The 16,076-nt window shown below is 41.1% G+C and overlaps 1 protein-coding gene across 1 annotated transcript in view; it reads right to left on the bottom strand.

Annotated features, from left to right (window-relative positions):
* kcnh2b (potassium voltage-gated channel, subfamily H (eag-related), member 2b) overlaps positions 1 to 16,076 on the bottom strand; it is a 309,793-nt gene that overhangs the window by 16,962 nt on the left and 276,755 nt on the right. Inside the window, exons 8-12 of the mRNA XM_038723752.1 lie at positions 15,418 to 15,521; positions 14,931 to 15,069; positions 3,971 to 4,125; positions 3,512 to 3,606; positions 2,974 to 3,114 (exon numbers count right to left, since the gene is read on the bottom strand). Of these exons, the coding sequence (XP_038579680.1) occupies positions 2,974 to 3,114; positions 3,512 to 3,606; positions 3,971 to 4,125; positions 14,931 to 15,069; positions 15,418 to 15,521 (634 nt within the window). The remainder of the gene's footprint in view (positions 1 to 2,973; positions 3,115 to 3,511; positions 3,607 to 3,970; positions 4,126 to 14,930; positions 15,070 to 15,417; positions 15,522 to 16,076) is intronic.

A 16,076-nucleotide genomic window follows, 5' to 3' on the forward strand; every position in this document is an offset into this window, starting at 1 on the left:
CAACCAGCGGCTCACGGTGCATTCACGTGCTCCTTGGATGGTCACATTTCCACAGTTGTGAAGTCATTCTTCTGACGTCAGTGTGTGTTTATGTGCTCTCAAGTTGGAATGTGGAATCAACATGGACGCTACTACAAAGATGTGTTGGATTAACTTTATCAGAGCATATAGACAACACACAGACATCTTGTTCACTCTAGACAGCAAAGTAACCATTATAACCATATTACAAATTACATGTTTGCAAAATATGTAAATGCAATGTGATTTTGCATGAGTCATAGTTCTATTCTTTATGTCTCATATACACTTTATTTCTCTTTTTGCAAAAAAGATTTAAGTAGGAAAAAAAGATTCTGATTATTCTGACACCACATGAATGCACCATCAGTCACAGCTCAGCCCTCCCTTTCCAAGTGTGCAGGAGAAGCTACTGTGGCCGACACACTCTGTCCGCTCTTGTGCTAAATTACACGAATGGGCCTCCATTTGTCCAAATTTCTCTTCTTGTCTTACTTCTAATAAACATGTCTACTACTACTACTTCTACTACTTATGTTACTTGACATTATTGTACTAGGCTATTAATTTGTCAATAAAGAGGGAAGAGGGGAAAAAGTTAGGCTACTTGTTGTTCTTTTTATTATTTAACCTTGTGAAGTTGTTCTGTAGAGCAGTTTGTCCTTTCGGGCTACTGTAGAAACATGGTGCTGCAACATGGCGACTTCGATGTAAGAGGACCCGCGGTGTAGAAATAGCTCATTCTAAGTTAATAAAAACATAACGGTTCATTATGTAAGGTCTTTATACACCACTGGAAACATAGTTATGGATCTTATATTGCATTTCTATCAATTGATCCTCAGAAATATTATACACTGAACTTTTAAGACTTACTGTAGCTGTACTCAGAGTTTCTAAATCTTTAGATGTAACTAAATGTTCATTTAGAGTTGTGTCTCCAAAACAGTTGATTAATTGTGAATGGATCCTCATCCGTTTTCATTCAGAGCCAACAGATCCTCAGAGAATGCCATCTCCACTGCCCTCACTCATCTTCCTACATCAGAATGGTGTTTATTTCAGCTCAGCATTAAATATAATCAACCCCATGAAAATGGTCGGCAAACTCAGCACTCTGCGCTTGAGTACAACACTCTGCATCTGGATATTGGACTTCACATACACTCCCCAGACAGTTTGGATTAGTGGCCACACTCACCAGAGGCTTTACTGACTAATTTTATTTGCTCCCTTTCCCTTCAGCTATCTTTTCCCCACTCTCACACACCTCTACTGCCGCCGTCATCAGAAACTGACGTCACTTCATGTGAAACTTTGGAGGAAAAGACGTCTCATTCTCTAAAGACATATTTCCTAGTTTCTTCTCTCCTCGGATGGTTTCCTTGCATCTCTCCATGCATCCCTGGTGGGAAGGACTAAGGCGCAAGTAAGGGAAACATGGATTCAATTAAGAGAATTGAGAAGCACCCCATGTTTTCTTGTCACTCTGTTCTTCTGTGGTCTTTGACCAACCACCTTAGAGGTGCATTACTGCCACCAACTGTCGCTCTCAAGTCATGCAAGAACGTGGGCAGTCCTGCTGCGAGGCAAGAATGCAGCCCTGATATGCCTCACAAAAATATAGCACACATACATTTTGTCACTCCATCTCCTACACTGAATTTGCATTAGAAAGACATCTATTTACTATCTTAATCACTCTCATCTCCATATCTATGGTGAAAGGCATTTTGGTACCTCCTCTTCATATTTAGACATACAAGAGGGACTCATACCTGATGCAATTCCAATGACTGACTTGAAAAAAATATTTTTTTCTCAATAAGTTTACAAGTTTAAATACTACTACCAAATAAGATCATGGATTAACGTATACACACAATCATTTTACATGACTCAAACATCTTCTGACATTGCTCCTAAGAGCTACAACAGTTAACAATAATTCAGTTCACACAACTGTTTCTTGCATGAGGTCAGTCGTCTGGAGAAAATAGAAATACAGCAGGAGTTTGTGTAGTATCCTTCATGAGCCTCTGTGTTTTGTCCTGTTTTTATGTTGGATTCTGCTAACCTCTCAACCTCTGTCATCTCCCATCAGTGTCTACATCACCCACTTAAACTGCTGTGTGTGTGAGTGAGTATGTTTATTTTTGCCCTCATGTGTCTCAAAGGACACAATTCATCTCTTAGTCTATTTGAATAGGTTTTATAATGCTCATTGCAACTTCAAAGTACACTTCCATTTTACAGAATATTGTACCATAATTATGGAAATTTTACTAGCCTTAGGTCGTTTTCTGGCCAAGTAAATGCCAAACTGTCTGGAGGAGGAACACAGCCAAAAACAAAAACTATTGTTTGATAAGTCCCCCTCCAAGTCTTTGATTTTTACCCTTGTTTAACTGTAACAGTGAAATACATTCAGTTTTATTTAATATGCACAACACAAACTAATAAGTACGTGCATGCTATAAACAAGCCATTACAAGTTTCTAGTTACTTTTTAGATCGAGAACTAGACATACATAAATCATGTGTAATGGGCTGACTGAAATTCAGCTATCTCCTAAACAAAACACACAACAGGTGCAAATCAAGTCAGACACTGGTGTAATACATATTGTATGGTGTTTACTTATTCTTTAAGGAGTAGAGAAAAGAGTGATTGAAACATTTCAGTCACGGGAGTGTTGGTCTTTGCTGCGCTCACATAATTTCTGGCAGGTTTGATGGAGCCTGAATACAAAGCAGCCAGATCTGATCTGACATTGGCAGTTAGAGTCCAGGACATGGGGTTAATATCTCAATTAGTTTATTTCATTAAGTATCAGGTTAATCAAGTTGTCAGTGTACTAAGCAATTTTTCCACATACTGTGACATTTAAACATTTCTTTCTTCCACCCAGATTTGAAGCCAGATACTTTTACCATAATATCAGTACTTACATCCAATGAGCATGACACAGATGGAGAAGATCTTCTCAGAGTTGGTGTTTGGGGACACGTTTCCGAATCCCACACTGGTCAGACTGCTGAAGGTAAAGTACAGAGCTGTGACATACTTGTCTTTGATGGATGGTCCGGAGCCTGGTGTGGAAATTTAGAAAGTAAAACAAATATTGTAAAAAGTTCATTGCTTAATAGAATCATAGCTGTTCACTGATAATCATTCAACAATCAAATCAAAAAGCACATTCATTTTTTAACATTAATTTGCTTAAAACTCAGCTAACCAGTACAGACCAAACCACTATTTACATTTATCTGACGCTTTTATCCAAAGCGACTTACAATTGCTATACATGTCAGAGGTCGCACGCCTCTGGAGCAACGAGGGGTGAAATGTCTTGCGCAGGGACACAATGGTGAATGTCTCAAAGTGGGAATCAAACCCGGGTCTCCCACACCAAAGGCAATTATCTTATCTATGCGCCACCCCCAATTCTAACCAGTATTAGTACTACATAATGTTTCTTCTCAGTACCTGGGATGGAGTCGTTGTAGTGTTTTCCTAATTGGTCCCCTAGCGTGTGGAGCCAGCCAATTGAACCAGTCCTCTCAACGCTACCGATGGCATACCTGGGGAAGTTATAGCAATAAGCAATAATTAGGACGGTGCTGCTACAATAGGCACATAAATAAGTACGCTAAATAGATTTTTAAACCTTTAATAGTGGTGTTGAAAAATAATTGGCTTGGTTAATCCTGATTCAGAAATTTTGAAAAAGTATGAATTTCTACAATTTGACTGTGGCTATTATAAATATATAAATGTGAAACTTTATATTTTAAATTAATGTATTGCAGTTGAGACTTTCGATATTGTCTACAACCAGCACCCATTTAATATAAATTCTTGTGTATGTAGATAAAGACATGATTATTCCCATCATTCCTCTGTAAATCTTATCTGGTTAGATCAGACCAGCTTATTGTAATGTACCAGATGCAGGCCAGCCAGTGAGCGATGAGGGCAAAGGTGCACATGAGGAGGAAAAGGACAGCTGCACCGTACTCCGAGTAGCGGTCCAGCTTCCTAGCTACACGCACCAATCGCAGGAGACGGGCAGTTTTCAGCAGACCTATCAGAGTAGTGGTCTAAAGGGAGTGGGAGAGACAGAGGAAAGTAGAAATAAGGTATTGTAAAGCATCTTATCATATCTCCTCACAGTGTTCCCACCTGCTGGCATCCTGTCACACACACACACACATTTACAAACACGGCGGTGCCGCCGTGGCCTTGTTCCAATGTGATTAATTTTTGTGAAAGTGGTAAATCCTGACTCCCGTTCATTACTGAACTGTCTACTCCCTGTCCTTTTTACTTGTATTCAGCTGGCCCCCACTGTGTCCATACAACCAATAAATAACTGGTCCATTACTGTGCAGGCAGAGAGCCTATTACTCTGTGTGTGTTTGTGCGCGCGTGTCCTCTCTGTAAATGATAGTTGTCTACTGAGGAAAATCTCCACTTTCTTGGCTCCATGGCCCCTTCTGGACAGCATCAATTAAGTGAACCTTGGCCAAACTTTCCGTGGGCGGTATCTGAATATTGGGGAGTTCCCACATTTATCATTTTTGGCTTGGTGGGCGGCTTAATCGCAATAATTTTTTTTTTTAAATTACTTACAGAATATCCATTAATTTTAGATACATTTCAAGTACTGCTCACTAATTACCCTGGCTGAGCTGCTGTGTGGAGTGATTCTATTAACTGGCTGGTTTTCATCCTTTTATTATGTCCAGCAACCTACAGTTTAACACTTCAGTGTTTCCCATAGGATTTTTTTTTCGGGGGGGATAAATGGTAAATAATAAATGGTCTGTACTTGTGTAGCGCCTTTCTAGTCTTATGGTGCTTTCAGACCAAAAGTGACAGCTACGTGAAGTCGAAACAAAGGCAATGCGAAGGAATCGCGTGAATTGAATATTTTCAAGTCAAGCGAGAAAGTCGCATGACGCTGAGTCGCGACAACTACGCCCTTCGCCCTGTGATTAAATAGCAATAAATGGATTAAACTGATGCCGAAATTTGTTAAACATATGAATTCATGCTTTGACAGGTCTGTCCGCAAGACAGCAGGACAACAACTTCTAAAATGTTTGTTTTCTGAATGGAGTTCAGATCGATCAGGGTTATGCTATGCTAACTTGGTCACAGCAAAGTTAAAGTAAAACGATAGCTGGAATAAAGTTACAGACATGTTTTCTGAACTCACCAGGTAATTCAACCTCTTCGCTTTCTTTTCTCCCAGCAATGTCCAGTTTTGTCCGGTATTTATACGAAGTAGTAGTCCAAAGGAGCTCTGCGTACCAAACGACGCTAACAACACTGGAACCGGATGTGCACAGAAGCTAGCTGCTGAGAAGCTTGAGTGACGATAAATCAATGTTGTAATCCCAAAATCTAAAGTAAAAAGCTAATTTAATAAAAACACTTCACTCTGTGCTCCTCCAGCAAGCAAACGGTGTAGTTGCCAGAGCATAGTCCAGTGCAACTATGGGTGTTTATTTGTCCAAAAGCGTTGCTCCCTGCTCCTCTCCCCCAAGTTTAGCAGCTCTCCGCCGGCCAGCAGATTTTCAATCGCCCACTCTGCCTGGCCCTCTGCTTTTTTTTGGTTGAAAAATTTCAACTCGCACGAATTCCTTCGCTTTGCGTCACCGCCACCGCCCCCTTCGTGTCGCCTGACAGGAAATCACGGCACTACATGTCTTTGCATTGACTTTGTATGCAACGCTCGCTTTGCTTTTGGTCTGAAAGCACCATTACAACCAGCCAAAGCGCTTTTACACTACATCACATTCACCCTTTCACACACATTCCTAAGTACTTAGAACAGAAGCTAACATTCACACACATTGAATAGGTTACATAGACTGTTGGAACAACCATCAGGTTGATACTCCGAATAACGGGAACCTACTCTACCTCCTGAGCAACAGCCATCCCCCAGTAGACCCCCCAAAACTAATAGTGTCGCGGAGCAGGTATGTTAAAGATATGTGGTGTCGTAATCCGTGTTGGGCAAGTTACTCAGAAATTGTAAAGTTACTAGTTACTTATTACTCCTTAAAAATTACTCCCCCCCCCAGAGCAGGCAGTAAAAACCCTTTTTACTCACCTCCAGCTCTCTCTGTAGCAATCCCTGCTACCTGCTAGTGCTAATCCATTCTTTCACCCAGATTCTTTATAATTGCTCTCTTTATAATAACAAACAGCTTTTTTATGTGTAGGTTCAGGCAGCTGTCAGCTCGCGTAGTGTGTGACCCCCTGTCACCGATCAGTCATGTATTGTAAACGCCACAATGACTTCAAGACTCCCACCACACGACAGCAAGTTGTGTAGTCTGAACAGCACGGCGATCGACTGACGCTGAAAATCGAGTAGTCTGCACAAGCTGTAAGTAGCTTGGCGCTCAGCAATTCTAATCAGACGGAGTGACTGGGTTCTCAATCTATACAATCGGAACAAAACGCAGCAAAAGATTGCTACAGAACCACACTTATTCCTTACCTGGCCAATCCACAACAGACCTGCCACCTAACAACTAGCACCACATCCCAAGGTGCTCTATTGGATTGAGATTTGGTGACTGTGGAGGCCATTGGAGTACAGTTAACTCATTGTTATGTTCAAGAAAAAAAATTGGCCCTGGACTTTGATCCAGACCCGCCCACCAGAACAATCTACTGTATACTCTATCACGGCCGCCCTGCTAATGCACGCACATCCAAACAGGATCAGCCTCTAATAAACCACCAGCAGCATTACAGTCATTGATCACTATGGCAGTAGGCTACTACCTTAAAAAGGCATAGCTGTAACCAGCTATGAGGTCACAGAGGTCCGGACCTCCGTAATTGTATTTAGTCTATAGCCTTTTAATAAAACAAATTTGAATAAAAACCATTGATAACAAGCTCAACTTAAATAAAGGCTTTAGAACCATGTGGATGCAGCTGATTACATAAGGGCGTCACCCACAAGTGGTGGGGACATTTAAGGCCTCATATTAGTGGTGTGACCAAACACCTAGTCCATGAGACATGATAATGCACAATATGTCATTGAATTTGTATTTGTTATTTGACATTTCTTGCAAGCTAATTTTCAGAAAACTTTTAGCAAATGCTTTCAAAAAGTTGTGGGGATGTGTCCCCAGTGTAAATGACACCTATGTTATTACACCATCGCGACCCTCCTTTGAAGTTGAAAAACTGTTTCCTCATCAATGGTCAGTGTCCAGACCTGGGGAAACACGAGAAGCACAGGACAATGTAATGCGCGCATTAACTGAGAGCAGCGGTGTTTGCAGGCAGAGTTTTCGACGAAAAATACATTTAGAGAATTTAAGGGTGGGTGAAACAGGGTGAAGTGTCTCCCCATTAAGAGAAATGCTGTGCGCATTTACACACGAGCCACAGCAACATAACTTCGTATTTAAATCTCCTGACAAGCCGACAGGATCATCAGGATCTAATGTTAAATAATATGCTGTGTTTGTCAACACATCCAAACAGTCTCATTCACAGTCCAGGTTTATACAGAGACACTGTTTTGAGTAAAGCAGCCGTCCTCCTGATCAATGCTGAGCTCCATCAAAGCATCTTTTATTCTGGCTGACCTGTCAAGTTTTAAACTATGTTTTTGTTTTGCTGCATAAATGTCCCACGATAACCGTGACATTACTGTGCGCATGTAAACGTGCAGTGCTGTTGTGGCGCGTGCGCGCGTGTGTGTGTGATTGAGAGAGGCTGCGTGAATATATGCACTGTGTTCAGCTCTGCAATAGTACAATTTTTAATAGGCCTAGTAAAAAAATAAAAGCGTCTGATATTGAGGTGGGCCACCACAAATAAATCAATGTATGGGAACACTTTACTGTTCAGCTGCACTATCTCTGGCTTCGCTGTCCTCTCTGTTTAATCTTTTACCCGTGAACTGTGCAGTGGCATCTTCCTGTTCCCGGACTTAGCGTCTGTGGCCATGGTACTAGTGCTACTACAGAACGAGTCGGTTACTTTTTTACATTTACTTGCATGTCAGTTAAACTCTGCTTTTCCATGTTCTATTGTAGCTCGTTTTCCAGCTGTCAGTGTCACTGTGGTGTGAGTGAGATGGATGGAGTGGGCTAAGGGCTGCGTAGATGTTCATATGGTATAGACCAACAGGCCAGGGGAGAAGGGGGGGTTGGCCCGTGTTGCTCAACCTTCTGCCAATTCTTTTATTATTAGTAAAAAGTAGGTAGGCTAAGGAAGGTGGCCCACCGGCCCTGAGGCTGGCCGGCCCACCGGGATTTGTCACGGTACTCCATGGTCAGAACGCTACTGGATGATTTCAGCTTTGCGACATGGTGCATTATCCTGCTGGAAGTAGCAATCAGAAGATGGGTACAATGTGGTCATAAAGGGATGGACATGGTAAGCAACAATACTCAAAACAATTAAATAATGCTCAATTGGTACCAAGGGGCCCAAAGTGTGCCAAGCTAATGTCCCCCACAACATTACACCACCACCAGCAGCCTGGATCCATAGAGCCCGTTACAAGGCAGGATGGATCCATGCTTTCATGTTGTTTACACCAAATTCTGACCCTACCATCTAAATGGTGCAGCTGAAACCAAGACTCATGAGACCAGGCAATGTTTTTAAATTTTCTATTGTCCAATTTTGTTCAGCCTGTGCGAATTGTAGCCTCCGTTTCCTGTTGACAGGAGTGACAATGTGGCCCATCTGCTTCAAGGTTCGACGTGTTGTGAATTCAGAGATGGTATTCTGCATACCTTGGTTGTAATAATAATAATAATAATAATAATAATAACAATAATAATCATCTTTATTTGTAGAGCACTTTTCAAAAACAAGTTACAAAGTGCTTTAACAAGTGTAAAGACAATAATACCCCAATAAAAGTAATACAAATACAATACAAGATAAAAGCAAGAAAACATTCAAAAAGACTAAAATACACGTTTAAGATAAGATGATTTCCTCGGGCAGGCTGGCTCTGTCCCCTTTAGTTTTCAGTCGAGACTCTGGAACAGATAGCAGACCTCTGCCCGAGGATCTCAAGGTACGTGCTGGTGTGTATGGGACTAAAAGGTCAGAAATATAACAAGACGAGAGGCCATGAAGAGCTTTTAAAGTGATCAATACAATTTTAAAGTCAATTCTAAAATATACTGGGAGCCAGTGTAGTGAAGCTAAAATAGGGGTAATGTGGTCATATTTCTTTGTTCTGGTTAAAAGCCTGGCAGCTGAGTTCTGGACAGACTGGAGTCTATCAGTAGATTTTTGGGATAAACAAGTAAAAAAAGGCTGTTGCAATAATCCAGGCATGATGAGATGAAGGCGTGTAAAATGGTCTCGGTGTCCTTAAAAGTTAACATAGAAATATAGCAAAAATTCGATCTAAGTTGATAAAAACATGATTGAACAAGCTTTGTGGTGTGCTGCTCGAAATTTAAATTACTATCAAACCAGACACCAAGGTTCTTTGCAACAGGCTTAATGTGATTTACAAGGGAACCAGCAGATGGTAGTATTTGTTTTGCCATTTGCTAGTACCCGATGACCAGGATTTCTGTTTTGTCTGAGTTCAGCTGGAGGAAATTATTTGACATCCATTTTTTAACTTCACAAAGGCAGTCGGTAAGTGAACTCAGCATTCCAGGGTCTGTGGATCTGACGGGCAAGTACATTTGTGTGTCATCAGCATAAATATGAAAAGAAATTCTATGTTTATGGATAATATGTCCAAGGGGAAGCAGACCCCTGAGGCACACCATATTTAACTGGACAGAACGAAGAGACATAGTTGTTTACAGACATGCAAAACTTCCTATTTGACAGGTAGGATGAAAACCATTCTAGGGCAGTACAAGAGATCCCCACCCAGTGCCTAAGTCTGTCAAACATGATGTTGTGATCAATGGTGTCAAAAGCAGCGCTAAGGTCCAGGAATACCAGAGCACATACCTTCATCAGCAGACATTAAAAGGTCATTGGTGACTTTAAGCAGGGTAGTCTCAGTGCTGTGGTACTTCCTGAAACCAGACTGAAACTTTTCAAATAATTTGTCATTTATATACGCTCACCTAAAGGATTATTAGGAACACCTGTTCAATTTTCTAATCACCAATCACATGGCAGTTGCTTCAATGCATTTAGGGGTGTGGTCCTGGTCAAGACAATCTCCTGAACTCCAAACTGAAAGTCAGAATGGGAAAGAAAGGTGATTTAAGCAATTTTGAGCGTGGCATGGATGTTGGTGCCAAACAGGCCGGTCTGAGTATTTCACAATCTGCTCAGTTACTGGGATTTTCACGCACAACCATTTCTAGGGTTTACAAAAAATGGTGTGAAAAGGGAAAAACATCCAGTATGCGGCAGTCCTGTGGGCAAAAATGCCTTGTTGATGCTAGAGGTCAGAGGAGAATGGGCCGACTGATTCAAGCTGATAGAAGAGCAACTTTGACTGAAATAACCACTCGTTACAACCGAGGTATGCAGCAAAGCATTTTTGAAGCCACAACACGCACAACCTTGAGGTGGATGGGCTACAACAGCAGAAGACCCCACCGGGTACCACTCATCTCCACTACAAATAGGAAAAAGAGGCTACAATTTGCAAGAGCTCACCAAAATTAGACAGTTGAAGACTGGAAAAATGAGTCTGATGAGTCTCGATTTCTGTTGAGACATTCAGATGGTAGAGTCAGAATTTGGTGTAAACAGAATGAGAACATGGATCCATCATGCCTTGTTACCGCTGTGCAGGCTGGTGGTGGTGGTGTAATGGTGTGGGGGATGTTTTCTTGGCACACTTTAGGCCCCTTAGTGCCAATTGGGCATCGTTTAAATGCCACGGCCTACCTGAGCATTGTTTCTGACCATGTCCATCCCTTTATGGCCACCATGTACCCATCCTCTGATGGCTACTTCCAGCAGGATAATGCACCATGTCACAAAGCTCGAATCATTTCAAATTGGTTTCTTGAACATGACAATGAGTTCACTGTACTAAAATGGCCCCCACAGTCACCAGATCTCAACCCAATAGAGCATCTTTGGGATGTGGTGGAACGGGAGCTTCGTGCCCTGGATGTGCATCCCACAAATCTCCATCAACCGCAAGATGCTATCTTATCAATATGGGCCAACATTTCTAAAGAATGCCTTCAGCACCTTGTTGAATCAATGCCACGTAGAATTAAGGCAGTTCTGAGGGCAAAAGGGGTCAAACACAGTATTAGTATGGTGTGTGTATGAGTGTATATCTGGTTGGACACAATTCTTTCTAGAATCTTTGCAATAAAAGGCAGTTTTGAAGTTGGTCTACAATTTTGATGGAGGGAGGGATCAAAACCAGGTTTCTTTAAAAGTGGGCTCACGCAAGCCGTTTTAAAATAATCAGGAACACAACCAGTAGATAGGGAGCTGTTAAAAACAGAGATCAAATGGGGCCCAACAGAATCCATTACTTTCAGTAAAAACTTTGTAGGTATTTCATCAAGTGGGCTGGAGGACACTCTCATTTGTGATACTGTTTTTAAAAGCTCAGACAAGTCAATGGGATAAAACTGGTTAAAACTCTCTTGTTGCTGGTGAGGAACCTCTGAGTAAGAGGCCGCGGGGGTAATAGAGGCTCTGATTGACACCACCTTATTGGTAAAATAAGATAAAAACAATTCACAGTCGTCATTACTTCCAGCTGAGGCACAAGGAGGGGTTGGGTTTACCAGCTGATCCACAGTCTTAAACAGAAACCTGGGATTGTGTTTATGTGTAGTAATGAGTTCAGAAAAATAGTGTGTTCTCGCATCCTTAACCATGTTATTGTAGTTAATAAATAAATCCTTCAGACTGAGGTAATGGACTTGGAGACTGGATTTTTTTCCGTCTGCGCTCTGCTTTCCTGCATTCCCTTTTGAGGCTGCAAATGCTGTCATTTATCCAGGGTTGCTTACTAGCTTTAGACGTAGGCCTAACCTTTAGAGGAGCAGTAATATTTAGTGACGACAAGCAGATATGATTGAAGTGATCGACCAGATTGTTGGTGTTGGAATCAGACAGGTGTTGGCTTTGGCTCTGAAAGAAGAGCGTTAAAGAAACAGATGTTTCTGGTTATGGAGTCACCAATTATTAGTGTGGTTGGGGAGAAAAGGCGACAAGGAGATGCCGTTTGTGGGGTTCCAGAGCAGGACTGAGCAGAATCTTCTTCAACACTGCGTGCGGACTGAGGATGGAGTGTGTGAGCTGCCGAGTGTTGTGTTGGAGTAGCAGTAACAGACCTGAGAGAAGGGCTACCCGACGGTGCAGGGTAGAGAAGGCCTCCGGAGTGTCTGAGCACAGCCTCCTTCAGGATCCTACGTCGGGAAGTGGAGGTTTTTGACTGGGATGACGGCCGATGATCAGGCCCAGCGGCAGACCGGCAGCCCAGCTGATCACCGTTTGCCGCCAGTGCGGGAGATGTAGCCGGTGGAGGAGATGCAACAGTGTCGGCAGGCACTATCCGCCGAAAGGGATCCGTATCAGGGAGACTTGAAGCCGCAGGTGCATCCGCTGGATGAACCGGAGTGTCGTCAGACAGGGCTGCATAGCGGTTGGAGAGGCCGATGTGCGGAGGAGAGGCAGCCCCGTCCGAGCCTCTCTTGCAGCCACGGACCACCACTTCAGCCCAGATTGACTGATGCTTCGGAGTCGAGCAAGAGGAAAGCCTTGGAAGGGTAGAGGGGTCATAGCACGTTGTCCTGGATGTTAGCGGTTGAGCTAAGAGAAACAATCTGTTTGGCTTGTACTGAAGTGACATCCATAAAGCCATCATCAACAGGGAATCTTTCTCTTCCCGTCGTCGGATGTCTTCCGTAAGGTCAGCAATCTTTTTGTTCGCTTTCTTAAGGAGTGTAAAGTCCTCATGGGGCAGAGTTATCTTGGCTAGCATAGTCACCGGAGCTTTGTTGTGGTCAGTAGCGTTGATGGCATTTTCACGACCATCTAGCTTAAAATCCATGTCGGATGACTAAAATCCTTAACCTACGTAAAACTTAAGTTAAATAAAAAGGATATAAAAAATGTAACGACAAAGTGTGGAATAAAACTGGATAAGAGTCCGGTTGAAGACAGAGCTTCCGACAGGTGGCTACACTTGTAATGAGTGGTTATTTGAGTTACTGTTACCTTTCTGCCATCTCGAACCAGTCTGCCCATTCGTCTCTTACTTCTGATGTCTACAAGGCATTTTGGGCCATACAACTGCCGCTCACTGGATATTTTCTTTGACCATTCTCTGTAAACCCTAACGATGGTTGTGCATGAAAATCCCAGTAGATCAGCAGTTTCTGAAATACTCAGACCAGCCCGTCTGGCACCAATAACCATGCCACGTTCAAAGTCACTTAAATCCCCTTTCTTCCCCATTCTGAGGCTCGGTTTGAACTTCTACATCTACTGTACATTCCTAAATACATTGAGTTGCTGCCATGTTATTGGCTGATTAGCTATTTGTGTTAACAAGTAATTGAACAGGTGTACCTAATAAAGTGGCCGGTGAGGGTGTGCAGGTTTCTTAAATGTTGCATAAGAGTGAATATATCGCCAACCTCTTCTATGTAAAACTCTAAATCCATCAAGCTACTAGGTATTGATGATCATTTCCAAATTGATAGTTTAGTGTATCTTATGACACTAAATGAGGTAATTGGTTATCAGTTTTCTTTAAGAGTGGCGCCCCGACATGAATTTAACACAGTTAAATTCTATTTTTATTATATTACATAATATTAATTACATTATTTAATGTAACTATTGATGTCATTTAAACCGTAAGTCCAAACAATTATGTTATTATACATTTTTGGAGATATAATAAGTTATAACTTACAAGAAATATAAATTTACAAGAAATTTCATGGAAATAAAAGAAAAGATAATTTGATTCCAATTATATGGACAAAAGTAGAAACACTGTTGGATTAATTCCAGTAATTAATGGATATTTACTTAAATTAAAATGGAACTTTTCAATCTAAAAAAATCCTTTCTTCTCTATATTTAGAACCATATTACATAGGCTGTAGGCTGCATTTACTGTGTAGTGCACAAAATGCCCCCACCCAGTTTTATTTAAGTGTTAAAAATTCCAATAATTGCGCAAACTGTAATGTAGATGTGTCAAATCTAATAGATATAGAATTACACTTCGTACTCCTCTACAGCTGTCAGTGATGACGCAAAATGACAATGAGTGTATAGGGGTAAATCGATGTCAATATCATTGTAAATGCATGAGTCACAAATATATATTTCAATTTGTAAACACAAAACGCAATCTACAAATAGATTCAATATCCACAAAATTAGTGTTTACTCATCATGAACCACAAATAGAAATCCGTGACTTGTTCTTGAAAATCAGAATTTCAATGAAGGAAAAATGATTTGTCTGCAACTGTGGGTCAAATACTATTTATAGATTGTTTTGCATTTCTATTCAGAATTTTGACAATACTGTTTTGCATTGGAGAAGGTGGAAGCAAAGAATGCTTGGTATTTCTCCTTAACAACATCACTAGCATTGTTTATTCTGCATTATGTGATGTAAAGTGACTCCACCCCAGCTGACTGAAAATCACCTTTTTGAAACAAAAACATCCTCTGCCTCTTTCTTCCTTACTGATATTCCCTATCTTCCACCTCCTTGTATTCCTCCTCCCATCTACTCTTTACTCCATCAGATAAAGACACTGGTATAGATAGAAGACACGTAAATGCAACAACAGCATTTCTCTTTTGTTCTTGTTATCCCTCCATCTTCCTACCACTTGTCTAGTCCTCCCTTATACTTTCTCTGCGGAACATAAACAGCCAATCGTCTCTCCCTCCCTCCATCATGATATACCTCCTCTCCGTTGCGGTAGATGAGCAGGTCAAAGGGAATAGCAGCCACCATGTCGATGAGGAACCAACCTTTGAAGTAGTGGACGGCTATACGCACCGGGTGGCTCACCACCTCATCATTAGTGTTCACGTATGTTGTCCTGAGAAGAAGAGTGTAGATTATATAAAAAATTACTGACATTAGTAGTTGATTTTCTGAAACTTTTCACAGCACATGTTTTAGAAGTAAGCCAGTGAAAACTACTTTGTACCATTAACTATTTTACTAATACCTCTACCAGGTTAATTCTTTAACAATGAGCTTTATTAACATTAATGAGGACAGAGCACTGGATTTAGGAATTCGACTTGCAGCATTTTTGTATTTACTATGACTAATTCGGCTACGGCTACTGCTGAAGCTGTTTCTACTAGAACAACACTGCTACTATTGTTACTACTAATACAATTACTACTACTATTACATACTGATGTGTCTAAAGTCAGACCTGAAGTTGATGAGGATGTCAATAATAAACATGATATCCACTATGAGGTCCACTACATTGAGAGGAGAGCAGGAGTAACCACAACTCTGCATGGCTACGTCTTCCTGAGAGAAGAGATGAAAAGAGAAGAGAGAATATATAAGCAGAGCTGAAAAAAGACAGAAAGAAATTATAATCTAATGCTCTAAACATAGAACTGTCTGTGATTACCTCCTTCAAACTGATTAGCATTAAGGGTTTCAAGATCATTTGCATACATTACATGTGTAGACAAAACAGTAGTGACACAAAAACAGCTGTTCAATAGACTTGCCTTTTTTACAATAAATTTATTGTTCTAAGAAACACTTATTTAGTCTGAATTTTCAGTGCCATGGAAATCCTCCATGTATGATATTACTTTATTTATCACTGTTTGCCAGTAGACATTCTGTCACTAAAAGGAAATCTCACAGTGGAAGACCTTAATTTACTTTTCTTTACTGTGGAAAGAAAATGTTGATGCTTAAACTTACTGTTGATACTAACTCAACAAGAGTACGTATGAAGACAGCGGTAGGCCTTTCTTGTGAAACTAACTTACCGTAGGAAGTGTTGCCCAAGTTAGCGAGGTCAGTCAACCTAGCTAACTTTAAGTTTATCAAGAAAAAATGTGAGGA

Source organism: Micropterus salmoides, unplaced genomic scaffold (genome assembly GCF_014851395.1).
Source record: "Micropterus salmoides isolate LMB-PRFRI ecotype aquatic unplaced genomic scaffold, ASM1485139v1 Ms_hic_scaffold_1, whole genome shotgun sequence".
Lineage (NCBI taxonomy): Eukaryota > Metazoa > Chordata > Actinopteri > Centrarchiformes > Centrarchidae > Micropterus > Micropterus salmoides.